Below are 15,285 nucleotides of genomic sequence, written 5' to 3'. Positions count from 1 at the left end.
CTAAGTGCTTCAGTCATGTCTGACTCTGTGCAACCCCATAGACGGCAGCCCACCAGGCTCCCCCATCCCTGGGATTCTCCAGGCAAGAACACTGGAGTGGGTTGCCATTTCCTTCTCCAATGCATGAAAGTGAAGTCGCTCAGTCGTGTCAGACTCTTAGCGATCCTATGGACTGCAGCCTACCAGGTTCCTCCGTCCATGGGATATTCCAGGCAAGAGTACTGGAGTGGGGTGCCATTGCCTTCCCTGACTAAATACCATTACAGGTTGACAAAACACAAATTTATTGCTCAGGCAATAAACTGACAGTTTCAGGTCCGTTCAGTTCAGTCACTCAGTCATGTCCGACTCTTTGCGACCCCATGGACTGCAGCACGCCAGGCCTCCCTGTCCATCACCAACTCCCAGAGCTTACTCAAATTCATGTCCACCGAGTCAGTGATGCCATCCAACCATCTCATCATCTGTCGTCCCCTTCTCCTCCTGCCCTCAATCTTTCCCAGCATCAGGATCTTTTCCAGTGAGTCAGCTCTTCATATCAGGTGGCCAAAGTATTGGAGTTTCAGCTTCAACATCAGTCCTTCCAATGAATATTCAGGACTGATCTCCTTTAGGATGGACTGGTTGGATCTCCTTGCAGTCCAAGGGACTCTCAAGAGTCTTCTCCAACACCACAGTTCAAAAGCATCAGTTCTTCAACTTAGCCTATCCTATATCAAATAGGCATTTCAAATTCTTGATCTGCAGGCCAGATTCATGGTCTACCCCCAAAATGCTCCTCCCAGAATCTTCTACATCTCAGTAAACTGCAGCTTGATTCTCCCAATTACTAATGCTAAAAAAAGTTGAGAAAGATCTTAGAATCCTCCAGTTTCCTCATACTTCACCTCTGCCTATCCTGGTAAGTCTACTTTCAACAGGTATCTAGAATCCAACCACTTCTCAAATCCTTCACTACTTTCACCCCAGTTGGAAGTCATCATCAGCCCCATCTAAGTTGGTCCATTACCCTTACAACTAGTCTCCCTGCTGTGGCTCTTGTTCTCAAGATATTAACAGAGTCATCATTTTACCCTTCTGCTCAAACCTTCCAGTAGAGTGAACCCTCCTCACATCTTCACGACCAGCATCCTTACAGTGGCCTTAAGGCTCAACTCAGCTACAACTCAACTCATTTGAAATTAATGCCTAGTCACTTAAAGTAGGCCCTCTGAGCTGCCCAACAATCCTTCTACAATTTATTTCTCTGCTATGTATCTTTTTCAGATATGCCTAACAAGTTTATGACCTTTGTCTTTGTCCCAAAGAGTCTTGTCCAGAATTGCCAAGGTGTGTTTCCTTTTTCCCTCAGGTCTCTGCTCACACACACATGATCAGTAAGGCCTTCCCTGACAGTCTAGAGAAAGTATCACCCAGTCACATCCCCTTTCTCTCCTGCCTGACTTCCATTTTTCTCTAAAACATTCATCACCATCTGACACTCTAAGCATTTAGTTTTACTGTCCTTTGGTGCCTGGATCTCCTCATTAGAATGTAGGCTCCATGAGGGCTATGTCCCTTGAGTTCAGCACACATTTGGGTGCTATCTCCTTCTTGAGATTTTCTTCATTGGCTTCCCGGGCACACACCCACTTCTGGCTCTTTCATTATCTCACTAGGTAGGTGGTCCCTTTTTATCTCCTTGCTGGAAAATGAAAAGTGAGAGTACAAAACCAATTTCAGGAAGATAACTGGTCTTCTACTAAGTTGGGTGGGACCCATGACCACAAGACCAGACAACTACCTACCCTCTGGGGAGAAAGATACCCAGGGATGCCAGGAACTCACTTCTATGTATGCAAATAGGACTTGTGCAGTAGGACAGCCAATGTATGAAAGCAGAACTGGCTTTTTTCTACTGAAAAGCAAGGGAATTTAAAATTTCTTTTTTGTTGCTCTAGCCAACAGAAAACATAAAATAGAATTCACCATATAGTCATAGAAACGCTGAAAGAACTCCTAAAGTAACTTATTTTATAAAGAGAATGTGTGTGTGTGCTCAGTCATGTCTGATTCTTTGAGACCCCAAGGACTGTAGCCTGCTAGGCTTTTCTGCCCATGGAATTTTCCAGGCAAGAATACTAGGGTGGGTTCCCATTTCCTATTCCAAGGGATTTCCCGAGCCATGAATCGAACCTGCATCTCCTGCATTGCAGGTGGATTCCCTGCAATGGGGAATCCCTTTAAAGAAAATAGGTAGTCCCTAATTTATCTGGCCAAGAATAGTAGATGTAATTTTATATATATATATATATATATGTAATTATCATATATATATAGTGAATATAATTATAATAAAAAGGACAAAAATTAGCATTTTTCTACCTTAAAAATATAGTTGGCTAAATTTATGGAATAATATTGACAAATGCTCCTGATAAAAAGTTAAAAGAAACAATAAAATAGTATTTCCCCTTAAGTTATCTAACCTGGTAAAGAATGACAGAGGAATTGTCACAGATTGAAGGAGATTAACAAGAAATAACAACTAAATGTAATTAGGGACCCTCGACTGAATCTTAGAACAGGGCAAAAAAAGAGAGAGACATTCGTGGAAAAACTAGTAAAATCCAAATAAAGTCTAATGTAGTTTAAAACAAATAAATCCAAACAAAAGAAAAACCCCATTCAGTACAAGAAACTTTCTCGGCAACTAGCACATATCTCTACCTGGAAGTTCCCCACTTTCCAGGGCTGGATACTTTCATTGTTAGAAGGTTCTTTCCTGTATCCCTTTGGGTTACAGCTTCTTGTAACTTCACTCAGTTTAGTTCTTCCTTCTAGAACTAGGCACATTAAGTCTAATTCCTCATTTAACACATATTTATATCCTGCCTCAAGTTTGTTTTTGAAGCTTGACACACCCAATTCCTTTCATTTGACACATTATGATTTTTATACCCTTTACATTCTTGTTACACAACTTTTAAAGGAGTCCACTTTGCCAATGGCCTTTCAAAAATTAATGCCCAGAACTGAACATTAGAAGCATGTCAAATTATTTCTCTTCTTTTAGATACTACACTTCTGTGCCTAAAATTGTCCTCTACTTTTTAGCAGGTACATCACATTGGCCATGAATCATTTATCCATACTTGTGTGGTATAGTTCGACGTCTTAACATTCAACCCTATGACCATTTTTCTCCTCACAGAATCAAACTGGCAAGTGGGAAAGTGAGATGTTTGTCCAGAGTATTCTCTATGAAAAGAGAGTCTTCATTCATCTGTAAGCTTTATCTGAGAGTTAAAAATCTCAGCTGACACTTGCAGCTGGTCACATACACACACTTTAAAGCTGCTGTGCACCCTTTTCCAGAAACCAAAGCGTCAGGTCCTGAGTTCCCCAACAGCTCTTTCTGGGCTGGAGTCATCTATTACGGAAAGCCAACTCATTACTTCCTTGTATCTGGGCATCATCATTCTATTTTCTGACCTGTCACCCTCAACACCCCCAAACCCCTTTGAAGTCAAAGCATCAGTCATTTTTGTCAGATGTAGAAAACACACAAAGCATGTGCATGGGATGCTCTTATATCCACACATGCAGAAACTTGAACATCCAAAGCTCGCCTAATCCCTGCTGTTGTATAATGGGCCTTGATTTTAAAACAAAACAGTATCTGCAAAGAAATCTTCCCTTATTTGTCGCTTTGGGGACGGAGGGTTCCTAGTCAGGCATGGGATGCCAGCAATACTCGATCAACCTCATACAACCTCTAAGACGAAGACGAGGGAGGCGGCTCCCCCAGGAGTAACATCACCGGCCGGGGCTCCCGGGACCCCCTCACCTCTCTTGTCCAGAAGCCACATGAACGCGAAGCAGGGCAGGAAGCCGATGGGCCCCCACAGCACGAGGAGAGCGATGTCCCAGCTGGAGAAGCCGTAGGCCTGGCGCGCCGAGTTCTGGATGGGGCCCCATGTGTTCCAGACCAGGCCCTGCGCGAACCCCAGCAGCGAAAAGAGCAGGAGCACCAACCAGCGGCGCCCATACACGCGCCCGGGACTCGGGGCTGCCGCGGGCAGTGCCGCCGCCGCCTCCCGGCTTCTCCAAGCAGCCCCCGGCGCAGGCCCGAGCCCCGGCCCTAGCAGCGGCTGCCGTTCCTCCTCGCTGCTCCAGCCCGAGCCCATCTCGACGCGCGGCCCGCGGGGCCAGCGCCCCGCAAGGTCCTGAGTGCCGCCGACCAGCCCCGCGCGGATACTGCCGGGCTAAGCCGAGGCCGAGGTTGCTTTGGTCGCCCTAGGCCTGCCGGCCGCGTTGCTGCGCCTGCGCCGCGCTAGCCGGCCGCGGGCGGGGAGGAGGGGCAGGAGAGACCGGAGAGGAGGGGGCTAGGGTGCGGGACCCGAGGTGCTCTGTCTTCCCGGGATGAAGAGGCAACCAGGGCGAGAGACGGAGTGGAGGCGGGGTTCCAGAGCGCGGACCGGGAGGAGCTGGAACGACCGAGAGGAGCGCCGCTGAGCCTGGGGAAAAGGGAACTCCCGGACAGGCTGTAATAAAGGAGGTTAGGCGAGGAACCTGGATTGTTGGAGGAAGTGTCCAAGTTTACGTCATGTGCCCAGTAAACAACTCGAAGATCTCCGGTCACTTAAGCTAATGCTTGTTTCTATATTGGGTTAATTCTCAATTCTGAAGGATTTATAACTTCAGAATTTAGAGCGGGAGATAGAATAAGACTGACGCGTAGTAGGAAGGATTGCCGCATGAAAATTGTTTTTTATGTACAGTAAATACTGTCTTATTTAATCATTTTTTAGTGCTTTACATACCAACGAGGAAATTATAAACGAATCAATTTAGTTCATATATAGAAGATATAGATCTCTTTCTACTCTTTTGCCTGTCATTATTAGGAGAGCAATAAAGATATATTTATTAAACCTGAAAGATTTTTGCCCCCAAATGAGCATCCTAGATCTATCTCCAGTTATTATGATTTTGACTAGAGTAAACGAGAAGACGGGAAGTTGTCGATCTCTTGATCAAGCAGCCAACAGTTGCATTTATTTTGATATACAAATCCAAAGGTCTGACAGCTGTCGGTTAGTGTCCTGAAAATCTAAGTCGCGATACTGCTTGTTCAGGGTTGGAAATGAGTCACAAGGAACGCAATTAAAGCACGTTAGCCTGAGGCTCACATTCCCGGCAGCCCCGAAAACCAGGTGGAGTCTTGTTGCTGCCAGTGGGCAAGAGAGATGGGGAAGAGACGGGGAAGAGAAGCGTGAACTCTCTTATCTAAGGCTGTTAAGAGTGGCTGCACAATAAGCAAACGCAGAGCCACCTTCCACTGCCTTGAGCGCCACAAAAAACCAAACCATCCCCTAAAACTCCAATACCGTTGGGAGGAGGAAAGTGCCAAGGCGAAAACGAAGGACCTGACTAGGAAACGAGGAGAAGCAGAAGCGAGGCCAAGAAACGTCTTCAGTAAAAGAAGACAACCGTTTGAAGAAGGTAAGAAGGGCCACAACCGAGACCACGTGCATACATATCAAGCGCCCCTGAATCAAAACAAACCTGCGTAGCCCCGCCCATTCCCCGTCACGTGACGTCCACGCTCTTGCAGCTTCCGGAAGAGCCCGGTAGCAACCGCTTCACCGCCAGAGTTTTGGTCTCTCTCAGACCGGCACCCGCTCCGTTTCTCTTTTGGTTTGGGCTGAGCCCGCGTAGTGCTTGCCATGGCAGCAAGCCCCGGGGCGATCACTAATGCGGACTCTGCATCTGGAGGTGGAGAGGAGGAAGGTAGGTACTAGGCGGGTCAGACCAAGAGGTTGTAACCCTCTGTCTTCTTGGCACCTCTCATATGACCGTTTGTCTCTACGGCCTAGCAGTAAACTATGAGTAAAAGTATTTGTTTTCTAATAAACGTGATTTTGTTCAAATTGTGGCACCCAGCTTTTAGATCGACTGTTCCAGTTTCCCTCCATCCTACAAGTGTTGTTTCACCCATGAGGGTGTTGTGAATGTTACAGTGGATTGAACCACACTTGAGACACATGGAGTTATCTTGGACTTTTGTGAACAGGATTATGATTTCAGTGGAATCCTGCTTTAGAGAACGAATGTGAGCCTGAGATCCCTATTAGGATTTATTGAATGATTGCTCCATGCCTGGCACTGTTCTGGGTACTGCCACGGGATCCAGAGACCTTTGACTGTATATAACAATGCCCTTTCCCTGTTGAGTAGAGGGGTCTGGAAGGGCAAGAGTGACTAATGCTTGGTAAAATGAATACTGTCGGTAGTGCATACTGAGTGAGGATTGTCATCAGGAGAGATGCCAGTGGGAGAAAGATAAATACTTCAAGGAGGGAATAGTTTGAGGTGGGCCTTTATGATTTGATGAAATAGTGACAAACTTAGGTGGTTATGCTGGGGTGGGGGGTGGTGTGAGTCGTGGGAAGACAGGGAGCAGAAAAGCATAAGATGGATATGATTGGTGATCAAATAGTCATGTTTGTCTAGAGGAAGAGATGACCACTGCAAGCAGAAGCAGCAAATTACAACTCCTTACTATCTGACCACAATCTCCTGCCTTTATAACTCCCTTGTTTATGTACCCCAAAGAGACAATTCCTGAGCTTCATCTGTACCTTCAGTCCTTTGTTACATTTTCTATCTGTATCCCCTTATCTAGTTTAGAGTGCATGTCATAGTTTATTATTCTGATCTTTCTCTTGAAAATACACTTTTCCCTTGTCCTTGCTTGCCTTTTACTCCTCTGACAAAACCTATATTCCGGATGAACCCAAACTTTTGCCCTCTGCACTTGCACCTATATTGCTGAACTTTGCTGTGAAAAGCCCTGGGCAAGTTGATGTGATGTTATAAAATGAAAATAGTCAACCTCTTGAGTATTCACTCAGCATGAGCCTGAGACCTTGTGATCCTCTGTTCTTGTAGTAACCTTGTTTTCTTTTATCAATGAGGATTCTCCAACTCTGTATATCCTCTTTTCATCTCTTCATCACTCTGAGCTGATGACTTAGCAAGTCAGGCCAGCTCTGCATCTGATCTGCTCTTTTCCTTCTTCACTATCACACAGTTGTCCAAATCATCCACAATTCTCACCTAAACCACTACTGTATCTTCAGCCCATGTGTCCCCATTTCTCCTCTTGTGCCCCTCCAATCCCTTCTCTATTCGGTGGCAAAAGTGACACTGTCTTACTTAAAAGTCTTCAATGAAATCCATTGCAGTAAGAACTTAGATTAAAATCCAAACTCCTAACCATGACCTACAAAAATCTTTGATCTGGGCTCTGCTGATGTCTCTAGGAGCACCTCTTGTCATTTGTCACCTCTTCTGCTCTTACCTGCTTTTCATATAACTGGCTTCTTAGTCTTCATATTTTAAGGTATGCCACCACCTGAAACCTTACCATATTAACCCACCTAAAACAGTCATTGTAGTTTTCCCCTGATTCCTAAGCATGTTTCTGTTCTGTAATATAGCATCCTGCTTCCTGAACTTAGCACAATCTGTAACTACTTGTTTATTACTGTGTCTTCCCTTAGACCTTAAGCACCTTGAGGGCAGTACATATATCTGTTTTATTCACAATGTTGCCCAAGTAGCAATACAATGTCAGGCTCCTGAAAGTGAAAAGAAAGTGAAGTCACTCAGTTGTGTCCGACTCTTTGTGGCCCCAGGCTCCTCCGTCCATAGAATTCTCCAGGAAAGAATACAGGAGTGGGTTGCCATTTCCTTTCCAAGACAGCTTCCTGACCTGGGGATTGAACTTGGGTCTCCTGCATTAGAGGCAGACACTTTACCCTCTGAGCCACCAGGGAATCTCTACAATGTCAGGCTCCTAATGGGATCGTAATACCTATTTGTTGAGTGAATGAGTAAGGGAATCCCGAGGCAAGCCCAGAGGCAGAAGGAGAAAGAGCAACTCAGAGTCCAGGAACTCAAAGTTGGTGTAAGAAATGTTAAGAGACAGAGATCCTGAAGGCACCTTATGCCAAATTAGGGACTCTGGGCTTTGTGACAGAAGCTTTTAAGGAGCTTTAGGTAGGGGATCACGGCTTTAAGGAAGATCACTGCAGCTAAAGAATGGAGGATAGATTGGAGGTAGAAACACTGAAGGAAAGGTACTTAAATCTCCTTAGCCACAGCATTCTCCTCTGTAAAATGCATAACTGTTGTGAAAATTAAAGATACTTATAGATCATCTAGCATAAATGTCTGACAGGAATTACATATTCAACAATATGTAGTTCTTTGTTGGGGAAAAAAAAAGTGCTAGCATTGGTGACTGATGTTCAAAGAGATTGGAGAAAAGAGATTGGAGATGTCTCTGAAATTTTCTAGCCTGAATAACTACATGTAAATTAGGAACCTGAAGTAAAAGGAGGTGGTTGGGAGCACTGTTGAGTTTTAGTGTGCATGCTTAGAGTTTAGGTTTAGAATGATGACGTGAAAGATGTCAAGCATGTTGCTGGGGAGGAGGAAGTTTTTATTGTTTATTCAAATACCACAAATTCACCCTTCTAAAGTTTGTCAGTATGTTCACAAAGTTGTGCGGCCATCACTAATGGAATTCCAGAACGTTTTCATCATACCAAAAAGAAACGTAGTTCCCATTGGCAGTCACTCCCTATGCACCCTCTCTCCATTCCCTGGCAGTCACTAATGTACTCTGGCTCTGTGGATTTGCCTATGCTGGGAATTTCATATAAACTTGGAATCATACAACAGGCGTCTTTTTGTGTCTGGCTTCTTTCACACAGCATGTTTTCAAGGTTCATCTGTGTTGTAGCATGTGTCAGTACTTCATTACTTGCTGTGGCTGAACACTGTTCTGTAGTATGGATATGCTGCACTTTGCATATCCATTCATCAGTGGGCATTGTTTTGTTTACACTTTGGGGCTTCTATGAATAATGCTGCTATGAACATTTGTTTACAAGATTCTGTGTGAACATATGTTTTCCGTTTCTCTTGGGCGTATATCTGAGTGGAATCGTTGGGCTATCTGGTGATTCCATATTTAACGATTTGAGGAAACTTGTCATTCTTAATCTTGAAGTCCTAAGGAGGGAAATAAATCTGATTAAAGTATGGATTTGCTCCCCTGAAAAATGTAGCACATGTACGCATTTTTGCAGGTGACTTCAAATATTTGTATTAAAGGATCGATTCTCTGAATCCCGTCTGTGGAGCTTTCAACCCTATTTTTAAACTGTCATCTTCCCCAGAAAACACCACTTTGGGGTGACTGCCTATTACCATTACAAGTAAATGGGCAGAATCCTCCTGAAAGACAAGACTTTGCTTTCAGTTAGATAAGGCTTGTGTGAATAAAGGGTAAGAAAAATACAGACATTCAATAAATGCATGTGAAAGGTTCACTATGTTTAGTATAGTAACAAGTATTGTGGGGGGTCATAGAAAAGTTAGTTTTTGAGCAAACTTACTACCACTCCATTATCAAAAAATATTTGAATGTCACTGTAAATGGGAGACTCTTCCATCTGGGGAGACTCTTTCATCTGGTGAGACTGAAGACAGTTCCTGCCCTAAAATAGCCTATAAATATAATTTGGGGGGAAGAACACAGATAAAAAGACTTGAAGGATAATGCATATTCACACCACAGGAGGCACGTTACATGCTTTGGGGGTAAGAGGAGAATGAATACGAGTTGTATTGGTCTGTGCTTCTGTGCATAACTTGAAGGTTTGTTATACAGTCCTCACTCTGCACGCAGCCTTGGGTGCCACAGGCCCACTCTTAGAAGACTTGAGCACCTAAGAATTTTAGAATCCTCAGGGTTCCTGGAACCAATCCCCCTCACATACTGAGGGACAGCTGTAGTGTGAATATAGAAATGAGTGAAAGAAGTCATTTCTGGTGAGGAGGCCAGGAGTAAAAGTGAGTGGAAAAAAGCCCAAGGCACATAGGGAGCAGAGAGTGGGAAAGAAAGTGAGGAATCAGACTGGTTCTACTTGGAGTGGAACGTGGTAGGGCAGACAGGTGACAAGGACGATTATGTCCTTGGAGACCTGAGAGGAGCAGGGTGAACCAGAACATTGAAGTGAAGAAGAAAATCATAGGTTTCAGTTTTCTCAGAAAAACAGGGTAAGGCACCACACTGAGTGAGGGAGTGGAGAGAGATATTGGGGATTTGACAGTGAAGAAACTTTGTCAAGTTGCTGTAGAGGCGAGGGCGATTAGGAGTTCCTTGGTGGCGAATAGTGTGTTTGGGTGCTGGAGAGGGAACAATAGAAGTGAGCATGAAATCCTGGAACTGATTGATCCCTTTGTTTTGAGAGTGCTTGTGAGTTTGCTCAATAGTTCATTATACAGAAGTGGAGAAAACAAATGGTTAATTTTAATAAAGTTTTATACACTTAAAAATGAGCTCTGATTTTACAAAACATTTCTTTGGTGTTAGTTTATGTCAAGCACTGTACTAAGCTCTATATGGAAGTAATGGTTTACTTTCAAGATTGTGGTTGATTTACAATATATTATTTTCAGGTATATTACATGGTGATTTGATATTTGCATACATAATGAAATGATCACAGTAAGTCTAGTAACCATCTGCCCCATACAAAGTTATTACAGTATTATTGACCATATTCTTTATGCTGTGTATTATGTCTTCATCATAGCTTGTTTATTGTATAACTGAAGGTGTGTACCTCTTAATGTCTCCTTTACCTTTTTCCCCCACCCACACCTTCCTTCCTGTTTGTGCAATGTGTCTGTGAGTTTGTTATTGTTTTGTGTGCTTGTTTGTTTTTTCAGAGTCCACATTAAGTGACATCATATGGTATTTGTCTTTTTTCTGTCTGATTTGGAATAATACCCACTAGATCCATCCATGTTGTTGCAAATAGTAAAATTTCTCTTTTTTTATGACGGAATAAAATTTCATTGTATATATACATACCACAAGGATGTGATATTTGTTGTTTGAAGTAACAGCTTGGAAATTATTAAAACAAACATGAATAAGCAGAGCACAGAGGATTTGTGGGACAGTGAAAATACTTACTATGATATTATAGTAGTAGATATATGTCATTATACTTCCGTTGTTCAAATCCATAGACTACACAACACCAAGAGTAAACCCTAAGATACACCGTGGACATTGGGTGATTACGATGTGCCAGTTTAGGTTCATCTTTGATGAAAAATGTACCCTTCTGGTGAGTATTGCTGATAAAGGGAGGGGCATATATATGGGAACTTTGTGTACCTTCCTTCTAATTTTGTTTTAAACCTAAAACTGCTGTTTAAGAAATGGATTTAAACAAACATGAAACTACTTATTGTTAACAATCGACTCAAGTGCTGAATGTTAGATGTTACTTCTAAGATCATACATTGGTTGAAGTGTTTCAGTGAAATTAAAAATTGCGGTATTTTGAATTTGAATCTTTCAGAGTGAGATTGTATTTGTTTCCATTGGACTCTCAGTTTAAAATTTTTTCTGATTAATTTTTTTTAATTGAAGTATAGTTGATTTATAATACTATGTTAGTTTCAGGTATATAAGATGATTCAGTATTTTTACAGATTATACTACATTAAAAATTATTACAAGATGATGGCTATAATTCTGTGTACTATACGGTATTTCCTTGTTGTTTATCTATTAATATTTTATACATAGTAGTTTATATCTCTTCATCTCCTACCCCTAATCTCACAGTTGGGGCTTTCCAGGTGACAACAGTGGTAAAGAATCCCCCTGCCAGTGCAGAAGATACACGTTCGTGAAGAGCTGGACATGACTGAGCACACAGCACAGCAATCTTATAGTTTGAGTTATAGCCAAGTTTATGCCTTGATGAAGTGAAGGATTAAGTATTACTCACTCAGTCATGTCCGACTCTTTGTGACCCCATGGACTGTAGCCCACCAGGCTCCTCTGTCCATGAGATTCTCCAGGCAAGAATACTGGAGTGGGTTGCCATTTCCTTCTCTAGGGGATCTTCCCAACCCAGGAATCAAACCCAGGTTTCCTGCACTTCAGGCAAACTCTTCACTGTCTGAGCTATCAGGGAAGCCCTGGTGAAGTGAAGGATGCCTCCTTTCTAACTTCTTCCAGTACTGCCCCCAGGAAAGAGCTCATTCCAGAGCTGAATGTACTTTAGTTCTATTAACAGCCAACACTCATACATAATGAGATTTATTCCTTTTCAGTGAGAGGCACCATACTCTCCATGTCATTCTTGTTCTAATTTTTCTAAAGGGCAGGAGGAGGCAGGGAAACCTGAAGGAAAACGAGAACCTATGTGATCTTAAAAAGGAAAAAATTCTCTTGCTAGAGCACATGGGTCATTCACATGTGGCTACAGTACTTCATATTTGATAATGATTAATATTAGGAAAGACTAGAGATCTCTTCAAGAAAATTAGAGTTACCAAGGGAACATTTCATGCAAAGATGGGCTCGATAAAACAGAAATGGTATGGACCTAACAGAAGCAGAAGATATTGAGAAGAGGTGGCAAGAATACACAGAAGAACTGTACAAAAAAGATCTTCACGACCCAGATAATCACAATGGTGTGATCACTGACCTAGAGCCAGACATCCTGGAATGTGAAGTCAAGTGGGCCTTTTGCATCACTACGAACAAAGCTAGTGGAGGTGATGGAATTCCAGTGGAGCTATTTCCAATCCTAAAAGATGATGCTGTGAAAGTGCTGCAGTCAATATGCCAGCAAATTTGGAAAACTCAGCAGTGGCCACAGGACTGGAAAAGGTCAGTTTTCATTCCAGTCCCAAAGAAAGGCAATGCTCAAACTACCGCACAATTGCGCTCATCTCACATGCTAGAAAAGTAATGCTCAAAATTCTCCAAGCCAGGCTTCAGCAATACGTGAACTGTGAACTTCCAGATATTCAAGCTGGTTTTAGAAAAGGCAGAGGAACCAGAGATCAAATTGCCAACATCCACTGGATCATTGAAAAAGCAAGAGAGTTCCAGAAAAACATCTCTTTCTACTTTATTGACTATGCCAAAGCCTTTGACTGTGTATATCACAATAAATTGTAGAAAATTCTTAGAGATGAGAATACCAGAGCACCTGACCTGCCTCTTGAGAAACCTATATGCAGGTCAGGAAGCAACAGTTAGAACTGGACATGGAACAACAGACTGGTTCCAAATAGGAAAAGGAGTACGTCAAGGCTATATATTGTCACCCTGCTTATTTAACTTATATCCAGAGTACATCATGGGAAACGCTGGCTGGAGGAAGCACCAAGCAGGAATTAAGAATGCTGGGAGAAATATCAATAACCTCAGATATGCAGATGATACCACCCTTATGGCGGAAAGTGAAGAGGAACTAAAGAGCCTCTTGATGAAAGTGAAAGAGGAGAGTGAAACAGTTGGCCTAAAGCTCAACATTCAGAAAACGAAGATCGTGGCATCTGGTCCCATCACTTCATGGGAAATAGATGGGGAAACAGTGGAAACAGTGTCAGACTATTTTTGGGGGCTCCAAAATCACTACAGATGGTGATTGCAGCCATGAAATTAAAAGACGCTTACTCCTTGGAAGGAAAGTTATGACCAACCTAGATAGCATATTGGAAAGCAGAGATATTACTTTGCCAATGAGGGTCTGTCTAGTAAGGCTATGGTTTTTCCAGTGGTCATGTATGCATGTGAGAGTTGGACTGTGAAGAAAGCTGAGTGCCGAAGAATTGATGTTTTTGAACTGTGGTGCTGGAGAAGACTCTTGAGAGTCCCTTGGACTGCAAGGAGATCCAACCAGTCCATCCTAAAGGAGATCAGTCCTGGGTGTTCATTGGAAGGACTGATGCTGAGGCTGAAACTCCAGTACTTTGGCCACCTCATGCGAAGAGTTGACTCATTGGAAAATACCCTGATGCTGGGAAGGATTGGGGGCAGGAAGAGAAGAGGACGACAGAGGATGAGATGGCTGGATGGCATCACCGACTTGATGCACATGAGTTTGGATGAACTCTGGGAGTTGGTGATGGACAGGGAGACCTGGCGTGCTGCGGTTCATGGGGTCGCAAAGAGTCAGGCACAACTGAACAACTGAACTGAACTGAAATGAACTGAACTGAATATTAGGAAAGCAAAACTGTTTAGTATTTTTTAAATTGTGACAAAAAACAAATAACAAAATTTATCATCTAACCGTTTTTAATTTAGGGATTTGATTTAGGTCATACCTCAGTGGTCTAGTGGTTTCCCTACTTTCTGCAATTTAAATCTGAATTTGACAATAAGGATTTCATGATCTGAGCAACAGTCAGCTCCCGGTCTTGTTTTTGCTGATTGTATAGAGCTTCTCCATCTTTGGCTGCAAAGAATATAATCAGTCTGATTTTGGTGTTGACCATCTGGTGTAGTCCATGTGTAGAGTCTTCTCTTGTGTTGTTGGAAGAGAATGTTTGCTATGACCAGTGCATTCTCTTGGCAGAACTCTATTAACTTTTGCTCTGCTTGATTCTGTACTCCAAGGCCAAATTTGCCTGTTACTCCAGGTGTTTCTTGACCTCTTACTTTTGCATTCCAGTCCCCTATAATGAAAAGGACATCTTTTGGGGGTATTAGTTCTAGAAGGTCTTGTAGGTCTTCATAGAACCATTCAGCTTCAGCTTCAGCTTCAGCTTCAGCATTACTGATCGGACCATGGACTTGGATTACTGTGATATTGAATGGTTTGCCTTGGAAAGAGAGATCATTCTGTCATTTTTGAGACTGCATCCAAGTAGTGCATTTCGTACTCTTTTGTTGACTATGATGGCTACTCCATTTCTTCTAAGGGGCTCTTGCCCACAGTAGTAGATATAATGGTCATCTGAGTTAAAATCACCCATTCCAGTCCATTTTAGTTTGCTGATTCCTAAAATGTCAATGTTCACTCTTTTCATCTCCTGTTTGACCACTTCCAATTTGCCTTGATTCATGGACCTAACATTCCAGGTTCCTACGCAATATTGCTCTTTACAGCATCGGACCTTGCTTCCATCACCAGTCACATCCACAACTGGGTGTTGTTTTTGGTTTAACTCCATCATTTCTCCACTGATCTCCAGTAGCATATTGGGCCCCTACCGATCTGGGGAGTTCATCTTTCAGTGTCCTATCTTTCTGCCTTTTCATACTGTTCATGGGGTTTTCAAGGCAAGAATACTGAATTGGTTTGCCATTCCCTTCTCCAGTGGACCACATTTTGTCAGACCTCTCCACCATGACCTGTCTTGGGTGGACGTACATGGCATGGCTCACAGTTTCAA

General features: G+C 42.9%; 2 protein-coding genes across 3 annotated transcripts in view; one reads left to right on the top strand and one right to left on the bottom strand.

Annotated features, from left to right (window-relative positions):
* The window catches only part of SLC49A4 (solute carrier family 49 member 4), a 101,103-nt gene extending 96,610 nt beyond the window's left edge, over nucleotides 1-4,493 (bottom strand). The window contains exon 1 of the mRNA XM_055568394.1: nucleotides 3,830-4,493. Within this exon, the coding sequence (XP_055424369.1) occupies nucleotides 3,830-4,169 (340 nt within the window). The 5' untranslated portion in view covers nucleotides 4,170-4,493. The remainder of the gene's footprint in view (nucleotides 1-3,829) is intronic.
* Nucleotides 4,494-4,587: 94 nt separating this feature from the next.
* The window catches only part of HSPBAP1 (HSPB1 associated protein 1), a 56,877-nt gene continuing 46,179 nt past the window's right edge, over nucleotides 4,588-15,285 (top strand). Inside the window, exon 1 of one of the 2 annotated variants that reach the window (XM_055568393.1) lies at nucleotides 4,588-5,487. Coding sequence is in view for 1 of the 2 variants with exons in the window: in XM_055568392.1 (XP_055424367.1) it covers nucleotides 5,712-5,775 (64 nt within the window). In the remaining variant the exon portion in view is untranslated. Of the gene's footprint in view, nucleotides 5,488-5,575; nucleotides 5,776-15,285 lie in introns of those variants that run through there. The other variant, XM_055568392.1, reaches the window with a different exon arrangement.

This window comes from Bubalus kerabau, chromosome 2 (assembly GCF_029407905.1).
Source record: "Bubalus kerabau isolate K-KA32 ecotype Philippines breed swamp buffalo chromosome 2, PCC_UOA_SB_1v2, whole genome shotgun sequence".
Lineage (NCBI taxonomy): Eukaryota > Metazoa > Chordata > Mammalia > Artiodactyla > Bovidae > Bubalus > Bubalus kerabau.
The sequence above is the reverse complement of the archived record's forward strand: the minus strand, read 5'-3'. Positions and strand labels throughout refer to the sequence as shown.